We start from the raw sequence: 20,835 nt of genomic DNA on the forward strand, positions 1-20,835 counted from the left end.
AACCAATGAATTTTGTTGTGCAATTCCACAGTTATATCTTATTACAGAAATGCCTTGTTTCTGTAAGTGTTGAATATGCCTTGTTTCTGGAGTGTTGAATAAGTAACTAATGCTTATCCCATTAAAAGCCTTTTAATGTTTATTCCAATAAGAGATATTAAATTTTAAATTGGAAAATACGGTTGACATGTTTCTTGTATGTCCAAAACTTCTTCATCAGGGAAATTGTGCTCCCTTTTCCACAGGAATCTTGTCCATTCCATAAACAGAGGTAAGAGCAGGAGAGTCCATCTTGCACCTCTACAAGGCTGCCAGCCCCAGTGATAGGTGCATAAACTGGGCCAATCAGATTTCTGGTTATGGAGGTACTGCCAGCTGAGGGATCATGTACGCTTGAGGCTGCCGACTACAACATGACCAAATATAAAATTTATCTGAAAATGAAACTCCAAAGGGAGAAAAGGAAGACAGAGTAAACACTATGATCTGAATCTCCACATCTAACCATACTTCAGCTTTTCAAGTCCAAGCCAGAAGTATTATCTGTGTAAGAGAATTTTGGGTTTCCATCACACACTTAGAAGAGTACTAACGCAAAACTTTTGCTAAAATATCTCTTTAGGGGCCGGCGCTGTGGCACAGCGGGTTAAAGCCCTGGCCTGCAGCGCTGGCATCCCATATAAGTGCCAGTTCAAGTCCTGGCTGCTCCACTTCCAATTCCACTCCCTGCGCCTGGGAAAGTAGCAGAAGATGGCCCAAGTCTTTGGGCCTCTGCACCCACATGGGAGATCCGGAAGAAGCTCCTGGCTCCTGGCTCCAGATTGGCTTTGGCCATTGTGGCCATTGGGGGAGTGAACCAGCGGATGGAAGACCTCTTTCTCTCTCTGTCTCTACCTCTATGTGTAACTCTTTCAAATAAATAAAATAAACCTTTAAAAAAAAAATCTCTTCTGACTTCTTCTGTTGGGACTACTAAATGTAAATACTACCTGTATAACCTAACATGTAATCTACCACTTACATGTTACATTCTATTAGCCTCAACTGTAAAACTGCAACAATAAGGTACCCACTTAGAAAAAGCTTTGTTAGGAAAAATGAGCACATAAAAACACCAGCTTTCACATCTGCCACTCAACAAACAACTGCTCTCCACTTTTCTCCACTTTCAGTCAATAACAGCCAACATTTCAGCACTCTTGCTTCCAAGTATTTCTCATGGATTAACTCGTTCTCGTTCAGTATATGCAACCACCACGAGGTAGGTATCCTCCTTAGCCCCTCCCACAGAGGAGGAAGAAGAGGTGCAGAGAGGTTTTGTAACTTATCAAAGAATACACAGATAGTGTGGGAGAGCTGAGATATGAATGATCACATTACACACAGTCCTGGTTTTTTGGATAGTGTCCTCTGTGCTGACAGGCTAATTCTCAGCTCTCCTTATGTCACTGGACTTGTCTTCAGAAAACCCTTCCAAAGTTTAGTTTTTCTACTCTTATGTGTATTAAGAAACGGGTTTATGAATCTTGCTACAAATGAACTGAATGTTAGGAAAGTGCTAAGGGCAGACCTAGGAAGCACAATATATTTAGTAGAGATGCTGTATGATAGTTTGTAAGTTTAGATGCATTTTCTTGTTAGTCTTATGCAAAACAAAATGTCAATGTACCAAAGTACTTCAAAACCTTCATAGAAGGGGGAGCATTTTGTATAGCAATAAAGATGCACTCAGAATGCCTACATCCTATATTGGAATGCCTGAATCTGAAATTACTGCTTTGATCCTGATTCCAGCTTCCTGCTAATTTGTACCCTGCGAAGCAGCAGGTGATAGCTCCAGAACTTGGCTCCCACATGTGGGAGGCCTGGATTGAGTTCCTGGCTCTTGACTTCCACCTGGCCCAGCCCCAGCTGTTGCAGGCATCTGGGGGTGTGAAACAACAGACCGGAGATCTCTGTAGCTGTCTGTGAGTCTTTCACATTTTTTTAAAAAGTACATTCAAAATTGAATTAAAACATAAGTTTACTTTGGCATAAAAAATCTTAAATCCATGCATGCAAGGGAGTCTTCAAAAAGGCCATGAACAATGCTTATTAATCAAAAATACATGGGATTTCAAGGGGTTTTTTGCACCAAAATAAACATTTTTAAAGATGCATTTATTTATTTGAAAAGCAGAGTTACAGAGAGAGAGGGAGAGACAGAGAGAGATCTTCCATCTGCTGGCTTACTCCCTAAATACCTATAATGACCCGGGCCTGGGCCAGGCCAAACCCAGGAGCCAGGAGATTTTTCCAGGTCACCCATGTATGTGTGCAGGGCCTAAGCATTTGGGCCACCTTCCACTGCTTTCCCAGGCACATCTGCAGGCAGCTGGATCAGAAGTGGAGCAGCCAGGACTTGAACCGGTGCTCATATGGGATGCCTGCATCGCAGGTGGAGGCTTAATCTGCTATGCCACGACATCAGCCCCACCAAAACAAACATCTTTAAATCTCATTTGTCAAAAAATGTTTTGAAGTTCCCTCATATTATAGCTACATATCTATGCTCTATTTTTTTCAGGTGCTTCCTAAAAGGTAACTGGTATCAGACTTGATAATAGCAGCTAATGTTTACTGAGTGTTTTTAATGTGCCAGGTACCCTGCCAAGCATTAAGGTACATATTTCATTTACTCACCACCACAAGAAGTACTAGAAAAGACCAGTGAGGCTACAGGAGTTCACACACACGGAGTGGTGAGGCTGGGATGGAACCCTATGCAGTGGCTCACCAACAAGCTCTTCATCCACTCTGAGAGGACAGGACCCTGTCCAGCTGACTCCCCATGCACTACACTCCTGCCACCTTACATGAGTGCAGAGCACCCAGGAAGTACCCAGATGTTTAAAGAAAAAAAAATGCTCCAGGGGCCAACACTGTGGCGTAGAGGGTAAGGCCACTGCCTGCAGTTCAGGCATCCGATATGGGCTCCAGTTCAAGTTCCAGCTGGTCCACTTCTGATCCAGCTCCCTGCTAATGTGCCTAGGAAAGCAGCAGAAGATGGCCCAAGTCCTTGGGCTCCTGCACTCACATGGGAGACCTGGAAGGAGTTCCTGGATCCTGGCTTTGTATAGGCCCAGCTCCGGCCATTAAGGCCACTTGGGGAGTGAACCAGCGGATGGAAAACATCTTTCTCTCTCTCTGCTTCTGTCTCTCTGTAACTCTACCTCTCAAATAAATAAATCTTAAGAAAAAAAAAGTATAATTATCTGATAAGATTAGAATTCTGTTTAACCTGATTTAAGGCAAATTCATCTACTTTAACTAAAAATATTGGATGAGGGGAAAAAAGGTGAATAATAAAATAAAAATTAACCCTGCAGGTCCTGTTTTCTATCAAATATTTTCTTTTCTTTAAGATTTAGTTCATTTATTTGAAAGGCACAGATACACACAGAGAGAGAAGAGAGACATATCTTCCATCTGCAAGAGAGATCTTCCATCTGCTGGTTTACTTCCCAAATGGCCACAATAGCCAGGAATAGGCCAGACCAAAGCCAGGAGCAAGGAGCTTCTTCAGGGTCTCCAATGTGGGTGGCATGGGCCCAAGCACTTGAGCCATCTTTCACTGCCCTCCCAGACGCATTAGCAGGATGCAGCCAGGACTCAAATCAGCACCCATATGGGATGCCAGCACTGCAGGTGGTGGCTTAACTTTCTCCACCATAGTGTCTGGCCTCATCTAGCACATATTTTCATATATATCATGTATTTTCTAAATGAGCTAAGTTATCATTAAAATAAAGAGTCACAGTGCGTTTTTAAACTTTTATTAATGAAGAGTTCTAAGTACAAATAAATTTAACTTGACATCTAGAAAAAAATTCACTCTAAGCTTTTTTTGGTAAAGAAAAACCTGCTCTATACATTTCAATATAAGTAAGTTTAATGCTTAACATCATAATGCTTTTTAGTCTACAACTTAATTTGAGGTTTAATTTTAATAATTCTTGGCCCATCTGGTTAGAGACCATTAGATAGAAAAAAGCAAGAAACTGATTAAAATTACTTGAATATAAAATTTACTAAAGTTTTTTCTTTTAAAAAAAACCTTTAAATAAGACAAAAGCTAGAATACTTTTGACAGAAAAATGAGCAGCTATGAACAAAAGTAATATTGCACAATATTTTATCAAGAACTTTATTACAAATATTGTGTTTTACACAGAATGATTTGTAGCATAGTAAATGCTTATTTATATCAGACATAAAAATCTCTTTATTAAGAAAATATTTTAATAGTTTAGCACTTTTGAAAGATTATGTTCCAAATAAATAACAGGAACACAACTTAAAGGATAACAGGGTGTACATCTTTCAATTAGAGACCTAACCAGGTGAGTCTTATCAAATAGTCATGAAATGATATTCAATAATAAACATTTGTAAGAACCCAATACACAACAATAACTCTTTCTCATCAGCACATATGCTTGGCCTCAGCAATCATACTATGAGCAATTACATAGTGACTTCTTCAAAAACACAGCTCACTTTGCAGTAAGTGCCAATCTAAATGTTTTATTCTTCCCACAGACTATTTCGGCCACTCTTCATTTTAGGAGTGTTTTCTCCTTGGTTGGTGGTGTATTACTGCTTCTTAAAGATCAATCACACTCAGCATAATCCAAGGTCATCAATTCCTTTGCAGCTGAAGTGAAGGACAAACAGCCATAAGAAGACCAACGCATTTCAACAGAGAACTATGCACCCTACAAATCCCAGAGAAGCCCCTACACATAGATGCCCCATCTCTAAAAAAAAATGTTTAGGCAAGGTTGCTTTAAAATTAGTCTTAGAAACCCAGTAGTATGTATTATTGTTGTCTCCTTGGTTTAAGGGTAAGCTCAAATCTTATAAATTACACATTAAAAATTTTACATTAATATCAGTCTGGGAACATAATTTATGAGTTGAAAATTTTCCTATAAGGATAAAAATTCTTCTATCCCTTGTATTTGGTATGAAATCTTATATCTAGCCAGTGAGATACAAAGAGTGTAGAAAAACAAAGAAGAGGAATTAAACAGTACCCAAGTCAAGGGCAGACATGACAGAGGACTGTCCATGTAGAGAGAAATGTTTTCTTAACTTCACCTAACATGCTAGCAGAGTTGTACCTAAGTGATTTCAGGAGATGGTGTTTGGAAATTGACTCATGTTTAACTGTGGGTACTTTCAGAGGCGTGGGAAACTTCAATGTCATCATTGTTTTATCACTGAAGAGTACTTCAGCCTTGCCATGTAGACAGGGACCTGGGCCTCTACTCATAAAGGGCAGGACTACCAAGTAGCACTGGTTCTCCATCACCTGGGAGTTATATTTCCAATTACAGAGCTTTTCACCCTTAATTATCATTCAACAACCAGTATGAAGACTGTGAGGATATGATCAAAAATCAATCAATAAATAAATATGGATCAAAGTAGGAAATGAATACAACTTCCAGTGAAGTAAGATTCCCCATAGAGCTGACTTAGGTAAAAGCTATCTGTAAGCAAAAAGTCAAAAGGAAGCAAGACATATCTCTAGTTTTCATTTCACTCAAAGGAGCCTCCTTCATTCTTGGCAAACTATGTGGTATAGAGATATCATCTGCTTCTTTTTAACTGTACTGTATTTAGCTATTAAAATAATTCCTTAAATAGGATTTTTAACATTAAGATCTAAATGTTTATAATAAATACTGTATGAAAATATTTTGATATTTACAATTGGAAAAAATGTATACTCTAGTCAGTCATCTCAGTACTACTTCTTCAATTTCATCTTCTACAGAATCAACTGCTTTTACTGCTGGTTTATGGTTTGCATTTTTTAATCGGCGTCTACTTGGATTAACATTTTTTGCCTCATTGAAGAAAAAGTCTTCATCTTCATCATGTTCTCTACCTCGGCTGCTTTTATCCCCAGAGAGAAAACTGAGAGGTTCAAAGTCTCCTGTGCTGCCAGCCAGAGAGTTTGGGTCACTGCTTTTAGAGGAAAGGGTACTGCTGCCACTGGCACCAAACAGCTGTTCCATCAGATTAGCTTTTTTCTCTTTTCGTGTAATTAAATCTAGATTATCCTTACTTGGAGTTTCCATACAGTTTCTTTGGAAATCCAAGAGGCCACTCTTTTGGCCAAATGGGTTTGACTTCCGTGTCGTTTTGGCAAAGGAAGGCACATAGCTACCAAATGCAAACTCATGTGGAGAGGCGGGACTTCCAGGATTTCCTGGATTCTGACCCTCTTTTGGTGTTAAACAACTGATATCTTGCAAATGATGTCCATTAAGAAATCTCTCTGAGGATTCAGGGAACATGTATGATTTACAGCTTCTATCTGGAGAGTACAGTTTTGATTTTAAATCAGGTAACAACGGCAAAGGAGGACATTTTAGATTCCTAGAATCTTGGAGTTCTCTGTTGATTTCATTCAGTTTAGCAAGCAGCATTTCTCTCTTTAATCTTTCTTCTTCCTCTTCTTCCAATGCATCAATATTTTGAACTTGATACATTTCCATTTGGTACCTTCCAGTTTCCAACTCTGGCACTTCTTTTCTCTCCAGTAAAGATGTCTTTGCTTTTTGCTTTTTATCAAGTTCTTCTCTTTCCCATTCTGTATGAAATCAAATTTTAAAAATGGGATTTTATAGCGGTCCATATTTTTAAATAGAAAATTCAACTACCATCTTTTACAAAATAGCCATCTTTATCTAATTTGAGTATTTTAAACACAGTAAGGGTATACGTTATCAATTTCATTTCTATATTTGTTATTCTTGGAGTAGAAAGTAATATATATAGTGTGTATTGCATTTAAGATACAATTTGGGACATGCTCAATCGGACTTTCCCCAAATGGTGGAGTTAGAAACGTGCCAGGGGATTCCAATACAATCCCATCAAGGTTGTATGTACCAATGCCATCTCACTAGTCCAAGTGATCAATTTCAATTCACAATTGATCACACTGATAGGTCTAAGAGTCAAAGGGATCACACAAACAAGACTAGTGTCTGCTAATATTAACTGATAGAATCAAAAAGGGAGAGAACGATCCAACATGGGAAGTGGGATACACAGCAGACTCATAGAATGGCAGATGTCCTAAACAGTACTCTAGCCTCAGAATCAGCCCTTAAGGCATTCAAATCTGGCTGAAGAGCCCATGAGAATATTTTAGGCATGGAAAGCCTAGACACTCTGGCAAAAAAATAAAATAAAATAAAATAAAATAAAATAAAATAAAAAGAAGACCTAAATGAAGGATCTCAGCGAGTGTGATCCCAGTGGAAAGAATGGGGCCATCAAGGTAGGAGGTACCTCTCTCTGAAGGGAGGAGAGAACTTCCACTTTGACTATGACCTTGTCTAAATAAGATCGAAGTCAGCGAACTCAAGAGGCTTCCATAGCCTTGGAAACTCATGACTAGAGCCTAGGGAGATTTCTGACACCCTTAAACAAGAGTGTCAAATTATTAAGTCAACAACAGGAGTCACTGTGTACTTACTCCTTATGTGGGATCTCTGTCCTTAATGGGTTGTCCAATGTGAATTAATGCTATAACTAGTACTCAAACAGTATTTTACACTTTATGTTCTGTGTGGGTGCAAACTGATGAAATCTTTACTTAATATATACTAAATTGATCTTCTGTATATAAAGATAATTGAAAATGAATCTTGATGTGAATGGAATGGGAGAGGGAGCGGGAGATGGGAGGGGTGTGGGTGGGAGGGAAGTTATGGGGGGGGGGGAAGCCATTGTAATCCATAAACTGTACTTTCGAAAATTATATTTACTAAATAAAAGTTTTTAAAAAAGATTCACTTTTATAAAAAAAATTCATTCTTCAAAGTAAGGGTAGAGAAGAAGTTCTCTGCCTTCATATACATACAGTGTAGTACTACAAACCAAATGGTAGGTGGTAGGATGGGTGGAGCAAAAACTTTTAAACTTAAAAATAAATTAAACATTTGGATGCCATATCCTGAGAAGGACATGACATCATTTAATGTGGTATTCTGACAGAAGATGAATTAAACTAAATCTAATTAAAACAAAACTTCAGCCAAGCTCCAAATGAGGAACATTTTGTTTTTAAAAATGGGTCTGTATTCAAAATTATCAAAATCAAAATTATCAAAAATGTTTCGCTCCCTTTTCCCTTCAACCACCTCCCTTCGTCCCTCTCTCTCTCTCTCTCGCACATACACATACACAAACCAAGAAACTGCTCCAGATTAAAGGAGACCAAGAGATGTGAAAAGAAAAGGCCATAAAGAACAATATTGTGCCAACTAACACCACTGTAATATGGATAGTAGCTTAGGTAAACATGTTTTATTCACATGAAACTTCCTGAAGCTGAAAACAACGTTGAAATAGTGTAAGAGAATGTCCTTGTTTTGGGGAAATATTTAAGGGTATAGGATGAGGTATACAATTCACAAATAGTTACTTGACTATTCTTGTCACTTTTTTGATAACTTTGAAATTATCTCCAAATTAAAAACCATTGAAAATATGTAAGAATACTCTAAATCTGGTAACTTGAATAATTACCATGTATTCTTACTGATAAGAGATCATTCCATATAGACTGTAAGAAAAATATCAGTTAAAAGGACAAAATGACAACTTTAACTACTTTTATTCCTATTTTACCTTGACAGTTATCCATAATGCCTAATATTCTATTCTGTTCTTTATTATATGAAAGTAGCCTGTTCTGGGCATTAGCCAACAATATGAACACAACTTCTATTTGAACTGTAAGTGTTTACACAGTATACACGCATATACACACATACTCGTACACACACATACATATGTTAATTGAAGAAATAATTGGGTTGTGAATTTATATCCCACTTTCTTCAGCTCAAGAGAAAAACAGATTTCTCTGTGAGTAGCTACTAAACTGAAGAACACTTCAAAAGATTAGAGACTGAGATCACTCTTGCACCTATCTTTACAGCATTGATATCCAGATGGAAATGAATATGTTCCTAAAGTTCATTTCCAGTTTCTGAAACTTTGTGAAAAGGTTCATCAAATTTCCACACTAATGGCTGAACACATTAAAGATTTACATTACACATTAAAATCAAAGTTATAGGAATATATTCCAGATCACACATCATTGATTTTTATGTGTAAACTAATCTGTGGACTAGAGTCTCAAGACCAAAGCTACAAAGAGTTCTCTCAGTGGCCTCTTCCTCAAGCTTTAATTAATACCCAAAGAAATTTTTTCCTTTACCTGAATTATACTTGATCTGAACTTTCTTAAGATAGTTTGCTGATATTACCTAACCCAAAATAGTGATAACTAACAGTCTGATTTTTTCTTTCCTTAATAACTCCGTACAAATGTGACTCCTTATATATATATATACTCTCCCCATCACTGCACCAAACTTTTCTTGTTCTGTAAAACCAATTCACAGTTCAGCTGGAAGATATTAGGGGATGCTAACCCTTTCCTTCTCAAGGGATGCAGACTTATCAGTTGCTTAAACAAACTTTTTCTTACCATCCTCCAGCTTCTCAATCTCCTGTTTTACAACATGGAGTCCTTGATCTTTAATGAATTTTTCTTCTCTTTCCACAACTGGGCTTAGAATCCCTGTTTCTTCATGCTCATCTTGCACTTGGGATGGCAGGTCCTAATATGTATACATTTTTTTAAAATGCAAAGTTGCATATAGAAAAGGAGGGGAGATTTAAGCATCATAGATTCATCCTTCCATTAGACATGATTACCAACTAAGTTAAAAATAAAACAAATTTTCAAATAATAAATCAGTAAGTTATAAGTAAGATGCCATCGCTTGAAAGATGTTTTAAAAGCTTACTATATTATTTCTTAATTAAAATTTTAAAGAAATATTTATAAAACATATCAGAACCAATATATCATAAGTAAAGACAATACCTTATATAAAATTCTGAAAAGACAAGTTTCAGAAGTTTCTTTACTTTATACACTTTCACAACAAAATTTGATTAATTCAGTTCATCAAAATGGTTATTAACCAACTATGATGGCCAACTGAGATACTGAATAACACAGGTAGCGACAATTGCACTGAATTGCATTTCAGGTTTATACTATGTCCAAAGTCTCCAATTAATAAATTTTATAAAAGTTAAATCAAATAAACTGTTACAAACTTACAAACTGTTGTTTCTTATGGCCCCTTTGAATAAGTGTATGTATAATTGTTGTTTTAGAAAAGTACAACATCTATTATTAAAGACTGTCTGGTAGAGAATTGTGCCATAGTGTCCCTTTCTACATTCTTCCATTTACTAACAGAATCTCCTATCTTTCAGCAGGGCACAGGGTTACTAGCTACGACTACATTTGCTAGCCTCCTTCGCAGCTAGAAAGGAACGACGGAAGGTAGGTAAGTGAAGAATGTGTGCAACTTCTGATTACATCAAAAGAAAAGCTGCTTGCTCTCTATTTCCTTAGTTCTTCTTTCCCACAGTGCTGGTGAGCCAATTCCAACAACACAAAAGAGAACTATGGGCCGGCGCCTTGGCACACTAGGTTAATCCTCCGCCCGTTGCGCCAGCATCCCATACGGGCGCCAGTTCTAGTCCCGGCTGCCCCTCTTCCAGTCCAGCTCTCTGCTGTGGCCTGGGAAAGCAGTGGAAGATGGCCCAAATCCTTGGGCCCCTGCACCCAGGTAGGAGACCCGGAGGAGGCTCCTGGCTCCGGATTGGCAAAGCTCTGGCCATTGTGGCCATTTGGAGAGTGAACCAATGGAAGGAAGACCTTCTCTTTGTCTCTCTCTCTGTCTGTAACTCTGTCAAATAAATAGATAAAATCTTTTTTTTTATTTTTTAATTTTTATTTTTTTTTATTTTTGACAGGCAGAGTGGACAGAGAGAGACAGACAGAGAGAAAGGTTTTCCTTTTGCCGTTGGTTCACCCTCCAATGGCCACCGCGGTCGGCGCGCTGCGGCCAGCGCACCGCGCTGATACGAAGCCAGGAGCCAGGTACTTAACCTGGTCTCCCATGGGGTGCAGGCCCCAAGTACTTGGGCCATCCTCCACTGCACTCCCTGGCCATAGCAGAGAGCTGGCCTGGAAGAGGGGCAACTGGGACAAGTTCCGGCGCCCCGACCGGGACTAGAACCTGGTGTGCCGGCGCCGCTAGGCGGAGGATTAGCCTGTTGAGCCACGGCGCCGGCCCTAGATAAAATCTTAAAAAAAAAAAAGAAAAAAAAGAGAGAGAGAGAGAACTATGCTTCAAAATGGAAGATCAACAAGACAGATAACTACAACAGAACGAGAGTGTCTACCAATCCGGGCTACCTATTCCTAGACTACCTATCATAAGAAAAAGAAACCTTCATTATAATTGACCCACCATATTGAGTCTTTTTCCAGGAGCAACTCAGCCTGTGTTCTAAAGAAGCCACAACTTGCTGAGGCCCTTTACATTAGCAGACTCAGTCTCAAGAGCTTTCTCAACGTTATAATCAGTCATTATCACAACCCTGAAAAGTAAGCCACCCCCATTATATAGATGAAGAAATGGAGGCTCCAACAAGTCACCCATTTATCTAAAGAGCAGAGCTAACTCTTCTCAATAAATCATGCTGCTGCTGCTTCTGTTGAATCTTAAGACCATTTTTATCCTTTTAAGCAGTTATTCTTTGTTATTCCACATTTCATCATTTCTAAGGGAAAAATCAACATGATCTAGTGTCGATGGTAGTACAAATACAAGAAACAAACTCAGCAGATGCAACTAACTTGCCTAAATTGAAAAACAAAACTGAAATAGAAATTAACAAATAAAAAACTAGAGCACACAGAGGCACCAAATTAGTCCACCCTTTCTGCTTTATACTATCAGAGGTTGTCTCTGGGAAGCTTATCAAGTAAAAAATAAACCACTATATATATGACTTATTCTTGATCCCTGGAGCTTTGTTTTCTTTGGAGTTTGAATTGAAAACACTAAAGATAAAACCTTTTGGCGCAGGCATTGTGGCATAGCAGCAGCATCCCATATGGGTGCTGGTTGAGTCCCAGCTGCTCCACTTCTGTTCCAGGTCCCTGCTCATGCACCTGGGAAAGCAGCGGAGGATGGCCCAAATGCTTAGAATCCTGTACCCACATGGGAGACCTGGATGGAGCTCCTGGCCCAGCTTCAGACTGGCCCAGCCCCTGTAGTTGTGGCAATTTGGGGAGTGAACCAGTGGATGGAAGATTTCTCTTTCCCTCTCTGTAACTCTGTCTTTCAAATAAATAAAGACATCTTTAAAAAAAAAAAAAAAGATACAACTTTTTAGAATAAAAGGACTTTCCAGAAACTCAGCAGAGTTTCTTTAAATGAACATAGACTCTGTGATTTCAACTCTGAATTGCTTTAACATTCAGTTAACATGTAAAATTCTTCCAAAAATTAAATCTAGTCAAATTCTTACAAATCATTGAAAAACTACTACAATTTGCTATTAAACATAAAATCTTGGGGCCAGCACTGGCGCAGTGGGGTAACACCCTGGCCTGAAATGCTGGCATCCCATATGTGCACCGGTTTGGGTCCCAGCTGCTCCACTTCCAATCCACCTCTCTGCTATGGCCTGGGAAAGCAGTGGAAGATGGCCCAAGTCCTTGGACCCCTGCACCCATGTGGGAGACCCGGAAGAAGCTCCTGGCTCCTGGCTTCGGATCGGCACAGCTCCAGCCGTTGCGGCCATCTGGGGAGTGAACCAGCGGATGGAGGACCTCTCTGTCTCTACCTTTCTCTGTAACTCTTTCAAATAAATAAAATAAATATTTTTTTTTATTTGACAGGTAGAGTTATAGACAGTGAGAGAGAGACAGAGAGAAAGGTCTTCCTTCCGTTGGTTCACTCCCCAAATGGCCGCTACGGCCGGCGCTGCGTCAATCGGAAGCCAGGAGCTGGGGGCTTCCTCCCGGTCTCCCATGTGGGTGCATGGACCCAAGCACTTGGGCCATCCTCCACGGCCCTCCTGGGTCACAGCAGAGAGCTGGACTGGAAGAGGAGCAACCGGGACCAGAACTCAGGGTGCCGGCGCCACAGGCGGAAGATTAGCCAAGTGAGCCATGGCGCCAGCCAATAAAATAAATCTTTTAAAAAAAAAAACATAAAATCTTTCCAGGCTGTTTTTTGAAACTCTTTAAAAAAATTTTATTTATTTACTTGAAAGGCAGAATAAGACAGAAAGAGAGAGAGAGATCTTTCATCTGCTGGTTCACTCCCCAAATGGCCACAATGGCCCGAGCTGGGTCAATCAAAGCCAGGAGCCAGGAGCTTCTTCCAGGTCTCCCACGTGGGTGCAAAGGCCTCTGGACTTGGGCCATCGTCTGCTGCATTTTCCAATCACATTAGCAGGGAGCTGGATCTGAAGTAGAGCAGCTGGGACTTGAACCGGTGCCCATATAGAATGCTGGTGTTACAGGTGCTACTACTGCATCACAGTGGCAGCCCCAACGTAATCTGCTGTGCCACATCACTGGCTACCACTTTCAGGGTTTTCTAAGACTATCTGGGTAGATTAAAGGTAATAAGCTTAGAAAGCAAATTTTTTCTTTAAGGAGTCTCCACCAGAAGAAATACTCAATCTTTCTGAAGCACCTGAAGAATGCAACTTAAACTGGTGCTAGTACTGTGGCTCAGCACGTTAAGCCACAGCTTAGGACGCCTGCATCCCATACTGGAGTGACTGGGATCAAGTCCCAGCCCCTCTAGTTCTGATAGATTCCTGTTCATGTCCCTGAGAGGCAGCAGATGATGACCAGGCTCATGGGGTTGGGTTCCTGCCAACCACATGGGACAACCAGATGGCATTCTTGGCTCCTGGCTTCAGCCAGCCCCAATGTTGTGGGCATTTGAGAGGTGAAATCAGTGGATAAAAGATCTCTCTCTTTCAAATAAGTAAGTAAACTTATTTAAAAATGCAATGGAAACAAAAAGAGTCAATCCAAAGAATTTAACAAAATGCACAGATGTTCTCTCTAAAATCTAGTTGTACTTTCATACAGATATAGCACTAGCTTCACTGCTGAAATTTTAAAATGCTTGATACTGTGTTTTTAGGAATAACTTCAAACCTACTGCATGTAATCATATTGCTAAACTCACCAAAGGAAGATGTTCTGGCTCCTCCCATTTTTTTTCATAACACATAATTGTTTGTGGTGTTATAGGAAATTCTTCCAGCTTAAAGTCTTCAGTGGTTTGCACTCCTTTTGTACATAGGTCTGTAAAATCACTCTGGCAGGCAGCTATAATGAAAAGCATAAAATAATTTTCCAAATTATTGAACAATGCTAAAATATATACAATTCAACTGGAATATACTCACTAGCTAAATGAGATAATGTGTAAGTTTTGCTTAGCTCAGTGAATATTATTATTGCTGCTAGGATTTTTTTTTTTAATATGTGGGCCATTTTGACTGCAAATGCTAATAAGCTTTTATAAAATTTATGTTTTAACACATTTGCAAATCACAGAAGGAAATTATAATTTTGTTAAAGAACAAAAGTAAAGTTATACATAACAATATTTATGAGTGAAATGAAATGACATGGATTTTTTCTTAAAATATTCTAGGAAAAATAGTTGAAATAAAATTAGTAAAAGTTGCAACTGTTAAAGCTAGGTGATATATAGATGATAAAGTTCACTATAGTATTCTCTATTTTAGGGTATGTTTATGAATGAATCTTCATAAAAGTTTTAAAATTTCAACAAAAAAATTTCAAAACATTAAGTAAAGCACAATTTTAATGAACTCTCTCCTTATGGGAGAAAAACTAAGAAAGTTGGAAAGATTTTTAAAATTTAACCAAAAGAAAGTAAATTATAAAAAATATTTAAATATATTTCAATGAAGTTCTTTCCCTTCCTTTCCTTGAACTTCAGAATTATCTTATTATTAACAATATCTAACCTATCACTTTTTCAACAGTAATAACAACCATACCACTTTTTCTTGATGTAGGTTCTTTTTCTTTCTTTGGAGAGGACTTTGGCAGACGATTAGAATATATGTTTTTTATATCCAGTTCTCTCTCTTTTTCCTAAAAACAAACCCAACAGAATTAAGGAAGCAGAATCTCAGTTTTCTCTGCTTTGAGGTAACTAATATATAGAATACAAAAATATATATGATTTTTATGAGTGAAATTAACATCTTGAGATTTGATTGTTGTTTATAGCTCTTGTCTATACTTCTGAAGAACAGTGGTCTTTTTACTTACTTCTTTTTTTTTTTTTTAATTTTTTTTTTTTTTTTTAATTTTTTGACAGGCAGAGTGGACAGTGAGAGAGAGAGACAGAGAGAAAGGTCTTCCTTTGCTGTTGGTTCACCCTCCAATGGCCGCCGCGGTAGGCGCGCTGCGGCCGGCGCACCGCGCTGATCCGATGGCAGGAGCCAGGTGCTCATCCTGGTCTCCCATGGGGTGCAGGGCCCAAGCACTTGGGCCATCCTCCACTGCACTCCCTGGCCACAGCAGAGAGCTGGCCTGGAAGAGGGGCAACCGGGACAGAATCCGGCGCCCCAACCGGGACTAGAACCCGGTGTGCCGGCGCCGCAAGGCGGAGGATTAGCCTGTTGAGCCACGGCGCCGGCCTTTACTTACTTCTTGTTGAATTCTTTATTTAGTGGAGTATTAAGTTTGTGATTATAAAGCATGCCATTACAAAAATTAAAAGAAAAAAGAAAGGAAGGAGGTGGGCGATGGAAGGAAGGGAATGAGGGAGGATAGGAAGTATCATTATGCTCTTAAAACTGTATATATGAAACTTATTCCCTTTATAGAAATAAATTTATTTTAAAAAACCGTACTTTTTCAGCCTGTATTTTCCTTATGAAATTGAAATATACTTGGTTAAGCTTCTCTTTTAAATATCAAACTAGAGGAAGCAATGTCTCTAGCATCTTTAGGTTAGGGAACAGCAATGATTTTTCCAGTGTCCAACATGGGGGCAAATGTTTAGCCTAGTGGTTAACACATCAGTTGAAATATCCACTTTCCACACCTGAGTGCCTGGGCTCAACTCTTGGCTCCACCTTCCTCCTAATACAGAATCTGAAGGGTAGTGGTGATGACTCAAGTAATTGAGTTCCTGTCACCCATGTAAGAGATGTGAATTGAGTAAGAGACGTGGATTGAGTTTCTGGCTCCCATGGCAGCTGCAGGCATTTGGGGAGTGAACCAGCAATGGATGCTCAGGCAGTTGTGTGTATGTATATGTGTGTGTATACTTTTTTTTCTGAGTTACTGATGAGTTAAAAATGAGACCACTCTTAAACAGAGGTGTTCTTGTTCATCAGAGGACTACAGATTTTTTTTTGAGATGTTAATTAACAAAGAGAAAACTGTGAGAGAATACACAGTTTTGTACTATTATACACAAAATTTCAACCCACCAATGAATGACTTCTAGAAAAAATTATACCTGATTAACAAAAATGAATACTTTGAATTGAGTACATCCTCTAAGCACTGTGAAATGAAAGGTATTATTTGAAACTTTAAAAATATTCAGTCACAGGGTTAGCCTGCAGAAGAACATGTGATTATTTGGACATGCAATATAGAAAATACTAGTTCCCGTAATTTCTTCTAAGATCTTATCATTTATTTCTGTTACATCATTCTTGTGAATGTATTCAGTGCTTTATGGTGTTAGAGAGATTAAATCTACAGGTCTTTTCCAAGTGCCAACTATTAAAATTTTGTAATTATATTATACCAACTTATAAATATGAATACAAATTAATGTTTTAAATATTTTGTTTTCAGAGTCAGTACTGTGGTGCAGTGGCTTAAGTTGCCACCTGCAATGCCACCATCTCATATGAGCGCCAGTTCAAGAACCAGCTGCTTCACTTTTGATCCAGTTCCCTGCTAATGTGCCTGGTAAAGCAGCAGCAGATGCGCCAGGTGCTTAGGCCTCACCACTTACATGGAGGCTCTGGATGGAGTTCCTGACTCATGGCTTCTGTTTGCCTGACCCTGGGTGTTGGGGCTATTTGAGGAGTGAACCAGCAGATGGAAGGGGAATCCCCCTGTGTCTCCCCTCACTGCACCCCACCCCACTGCACCCCACCCCACAATTGCCTTTGGAAGAAAGAAAGAAATCTTAAAAAAACTATACACATACATAATATATATTTGGTTTTCATCTAACAGAGGGAAGAACACAACTGAAAAGAACCCGCTCACCTTTAATTTGTGATACAGTCTTTGTACCTCCTTTTGAAGAACTTTATTTTCATCATGAGCCTCAAATGCCCTTTTCCTTTCAGCAAGCAGCTGTCGCTGGAAACTGTTAGTACTTAGCTCAAGGTTTTTTGATAGTTCCTATGTGTACAAACACATTTTTTTAAAAAAGAGCATTTTTAGAAAAATCCAACAGTAAAACACAGCACTTGGCAGTGTCAAAATGTTATTTTTGGTAGTACTGTACAAGACATACAAATCAGACTGGGCTGAGTGTCCATGAACATAAACTGGGAAATAAAGCTACCAACAATTTAATAAGATACCTTACTATTCCTTTCCTTGTTTTTCATAATGATTGTAAATAAACTCTTTAGCATCTATCAGATACGCACACAGTTGTTTAAGTTACGAGCAAAAGACAGGCAACGGTTCTGAGGGGAAACAGGCTTTTGGCAATGAGGCGAGGCTGGGGTAGGTAACTAGATATCAAGACAGCTAAAATTACACAGCACTACTCCAGGTGCAGAGAATGCCTCCTAAAGCATCTCTAGCTAAAAACAATAGCCATTTTCATGGTCTTCAAATACATTCTATGTAATGTATGAAAGAATTTAAATTAAGATCGTTTCCTTCAGGGTAGGCTTTGTGGCTTAGGACATTGGCATCCCATTTCAGAGTGCCTGGTGTGAGTCTTATCTCTACCTTCTGATCCAGTTGCCTGCTAAAATTCCTGGGAGGCTGCAGGTGATGGCTGAAATACTTAGGTCCCTGCCACCTTTGTGACAGACCAGGATAGAATTGCTGGCTTCTGGCATTGGCCTGGCCCAGTTCTGGCTGTTGTAGATATTTGGGGCATGAGCCAGCAGACAGAAGATCTGTCTCTGTCTCTCTCCTCTGTCACCATGCTTTTCATATAAATAATAACTTTAAAATAAGATAAAATATTTTCTTTTAAAATAGCAAGTTGTCAAGATACCATTCCTAACCTCTGTATGAAAAAAATGTGTTTTTTTTAACTTTTATTTAATGAATATAAATTTCCAATGTACAGCTTATGGATTACAATGGCTTCCCCCTCCCATAACTTCCCTCCCACCCGCAACCCTTCCCTCTCCTGTTCCCTCTCCCCTTCCATTCACATCAAGATTCATTTTCAATTCTCTTTATATAGAGAAGATCAATTTAGTACACATTAAGTAAAGATTTCAACAGTTTGCACCCACATAGAAACACAAAGTGAAATATACTGTTTGAGTACTAGTTATAGCATTAAATGAAAATGTACAGCACATTAAGGACAGAGATCCCACATGAGGAGCAAGTGCACAGTGACTCCTGTTGTTGACCCAACAAATTGACACTCTAGTTTATGGCACCAGTAACCACCCTAGGCTGTCGTCATGAGTTGCCAAGGCTATGGAAGCCTTCTAAGTTCGCCGACTCTGATCATATTTAGACAAGGTCATAAAAGACAGGGTGAGGATAGTAACCAATGATCCTAAGAAAAAATGTTTTTATGAATAAAAATGTATTATAAGTATAATAAATATTCATAAAATTTAAAAAGCAGTTCTAATCTCACTGCCTTGGGATAAGCACTGCCAATATTTCGGCATACCAAAGTGGAGACTTTATATGTTTCCAAATAAATAATATCATAAGTGCTTTTCTAAGCCTATAATATAGTTCTTTATTTTATTTATTTGAAAGAGAGAGAAGAGTGAGAGATCACCCATCCACTGGTTCCCTTCCCGAATAGCCACAACAAGCCAGGGCTGGGCCACACAGAAGTCAGGACCCAGGAAGTCCAACTGGGTCTCCCACATTGGTGCAAGGGCCTAACCATTTGAGACATCTCCTGCTGCTTTCCCCAGTGCATTAGCAACGAGCTGGAAGAGAAGCAGAGCAACCAGGACTGAAGTCAGTGCTCCAGAAAAGGATGCTGGCCTGATCAATATACTTTAATATCACAACCTTTTAAAGCAGAAAAATACTACAGATTATCATAACTCATTTAACCAAACTTGCTGTTCAACATTAAGGTGCTTCCAATTTCTCCTATGGTGAACAACCCAGTATATGTAACATTCAGCATATGTTTATTATTACCCTATGTAATTAAGAAATAAAGTTTCTTGGACATTATCAATATAAGAACTCCTGCTCTCTTAAATAAACTACGAAAAGAATGAAAATATTGATCACAGTCTGGGGAGACTATGTGCAAATCATCTATTTGCTAAAGGACTTACATAAGAAAGAAAAACACAGACACACACACATATACACATCTCCCCTTAAATTCAGTAATAAATCAAACAGCTCAGTAGACAATGGAGGAAATATCTGAACAAATAGTTCACAAGAGACACAGAAACCAATAAGTATAAAGAATGATACTTCAATATTATTAGTCATAAAAGAAAAACGAATAAAGCCACAAGTAAACAATGCTATATACCTATTAGAATGTCTAAAACTAGAAAACCTGAGCATACAAAATGCTAACAAGGATAAGCAGCAACCAGAACTCTCGTGTACTTTTGATGGGAATGAAAATGGCACAATTTTGCAAATAGCTGGACAATAAACATCTATTATAAGAGGATAATTCAAAAAGCTCATGGAAAATAGAATTGAAAGATAAATTTATTTTGGACAAAGATTTCTCATCACACATTTTAACTGTTTAATTGACTTAAAAGGCAGAGAGATAAGAGTCACATAGAAATAGATCTCTCATCTGCTGGTTTACTTCCCAAATGCCTGCAACAGCTAATGCTGAGCCAGGCTGAAGCTAGGAGCCTGGAACTCAATGTGGGTCTTCCATGTGGGTGACAACCATCCCCTGCTGAGCCACAGTGCACATGAGCAGGAAGGTGGAATCAAGAGTAGAGCAGACTGGCGCCGCGGCTCAATAGGCTAATCCTTAGCCTGCGGCGCCAACACCCTGGGTTCTAGTCCCAGTCGGGGCGCCGGATTCTGTCCCAGTTGCTCCTCTTCGAGTCCAGCTCTCTGCTGTGGCCCAGGAGTGCAGTGGAAGATGGCCCAGGTCCTTGGGCCCTGCACCCGCATGAGAGACCAGGAGAACCACCTGGCTCCTGGCTTCATATCAGCGCGGTGTGCAGCCTGCAGCGGCCATTGGAGGGTGAACCAACAGAAAAGGAAGACCTTTCTCTCTGTCTCTCTCTCACTGTCCACTCTGCCTGTCAAAAAAAAAGAGTAGAGCAAAGACTGGAACCTAGGCCCTCCAATATGGAATGTGAGCATCCCAAGCAACACCTTAAGGATGCCAAATGCCCAACCCCATAATACACATTTTTCACAAACTTTTTGAAGGGGTCTTGTATAACACAGTCATTATTACACTTAGGTCTTTACCCACAAGAATGAAAGCCTCTGCCTATATAAAACTTGTAGATAAATGTTCATAGCAGCTTAACTTGTACTAGACAAAAACTGGAAGCAATTCAAATGTCCATCAAAAAGCTTAATGGCTAAACAGAATGTGGTATATATCTATATAATAAGTATATTTACTACTCAACAACAACAAAGAATGAACAATTAAT

At 39.1% G+C, this 20,835-nt stretch overlaps 1 protein-coding gene across 1 annotated transcript in view; it reads right to left on the minus strand.

Moving 5' to 3' along the window:
* Positions 1-4,230: 4,230 nt before the first annotated feature.
* The window catches only part of LCA5 (lebercilin LCA5), a 40,515-nt gene continuing 23,910 nt past the window's right edge, over positions 4,231-20,835 (minus strand). Inside the window, exons 4-9 of the mRNA XM_062186402.1 lie at positions 17,264-17,401; positions 15,016-15,112; positions 14,169-14,311; positions 9,569-9,701; positions 5,759-6,646; positions 4,231-4,696 (exon numbers count right to left, since the gene is read on the minus strand). Of these exons, the coding sequence (XP_062042386.1) occupies positions 5,787-6,646; positions 9,569-9,701; positions 14,169-14,311; positions 15,016-15,112; positions 17,264-17,401 (1,371 nt within the window). The 3' untranslated portion in view covers positions 4,231-4,696; positions 5,759-5,786. The remainder of the gene's footprint in view (positions 4,697-5,758; positions 6,647-9,568; positions 9,702-14,168; positions 14,312-15,015; positions 15,113-17,263; positions 17,402-20,835) is intronic.

The sequence above is a fragment of the Lepus europaeus genome, chromosome 3 (genome assembly GCF_033115175.1).
Source record: "Lepus europaeus isolate LE1 chromosome 3, mLepTim1.pri, whole genome shotgun sequence".
In the NCBI taxonomy this organism is placed as follows: Eukaryota; Metazoa; Chordata; class Mammalia; order Lagomorpha; family Leporidae; genus Lepus; species Lepus europaeus.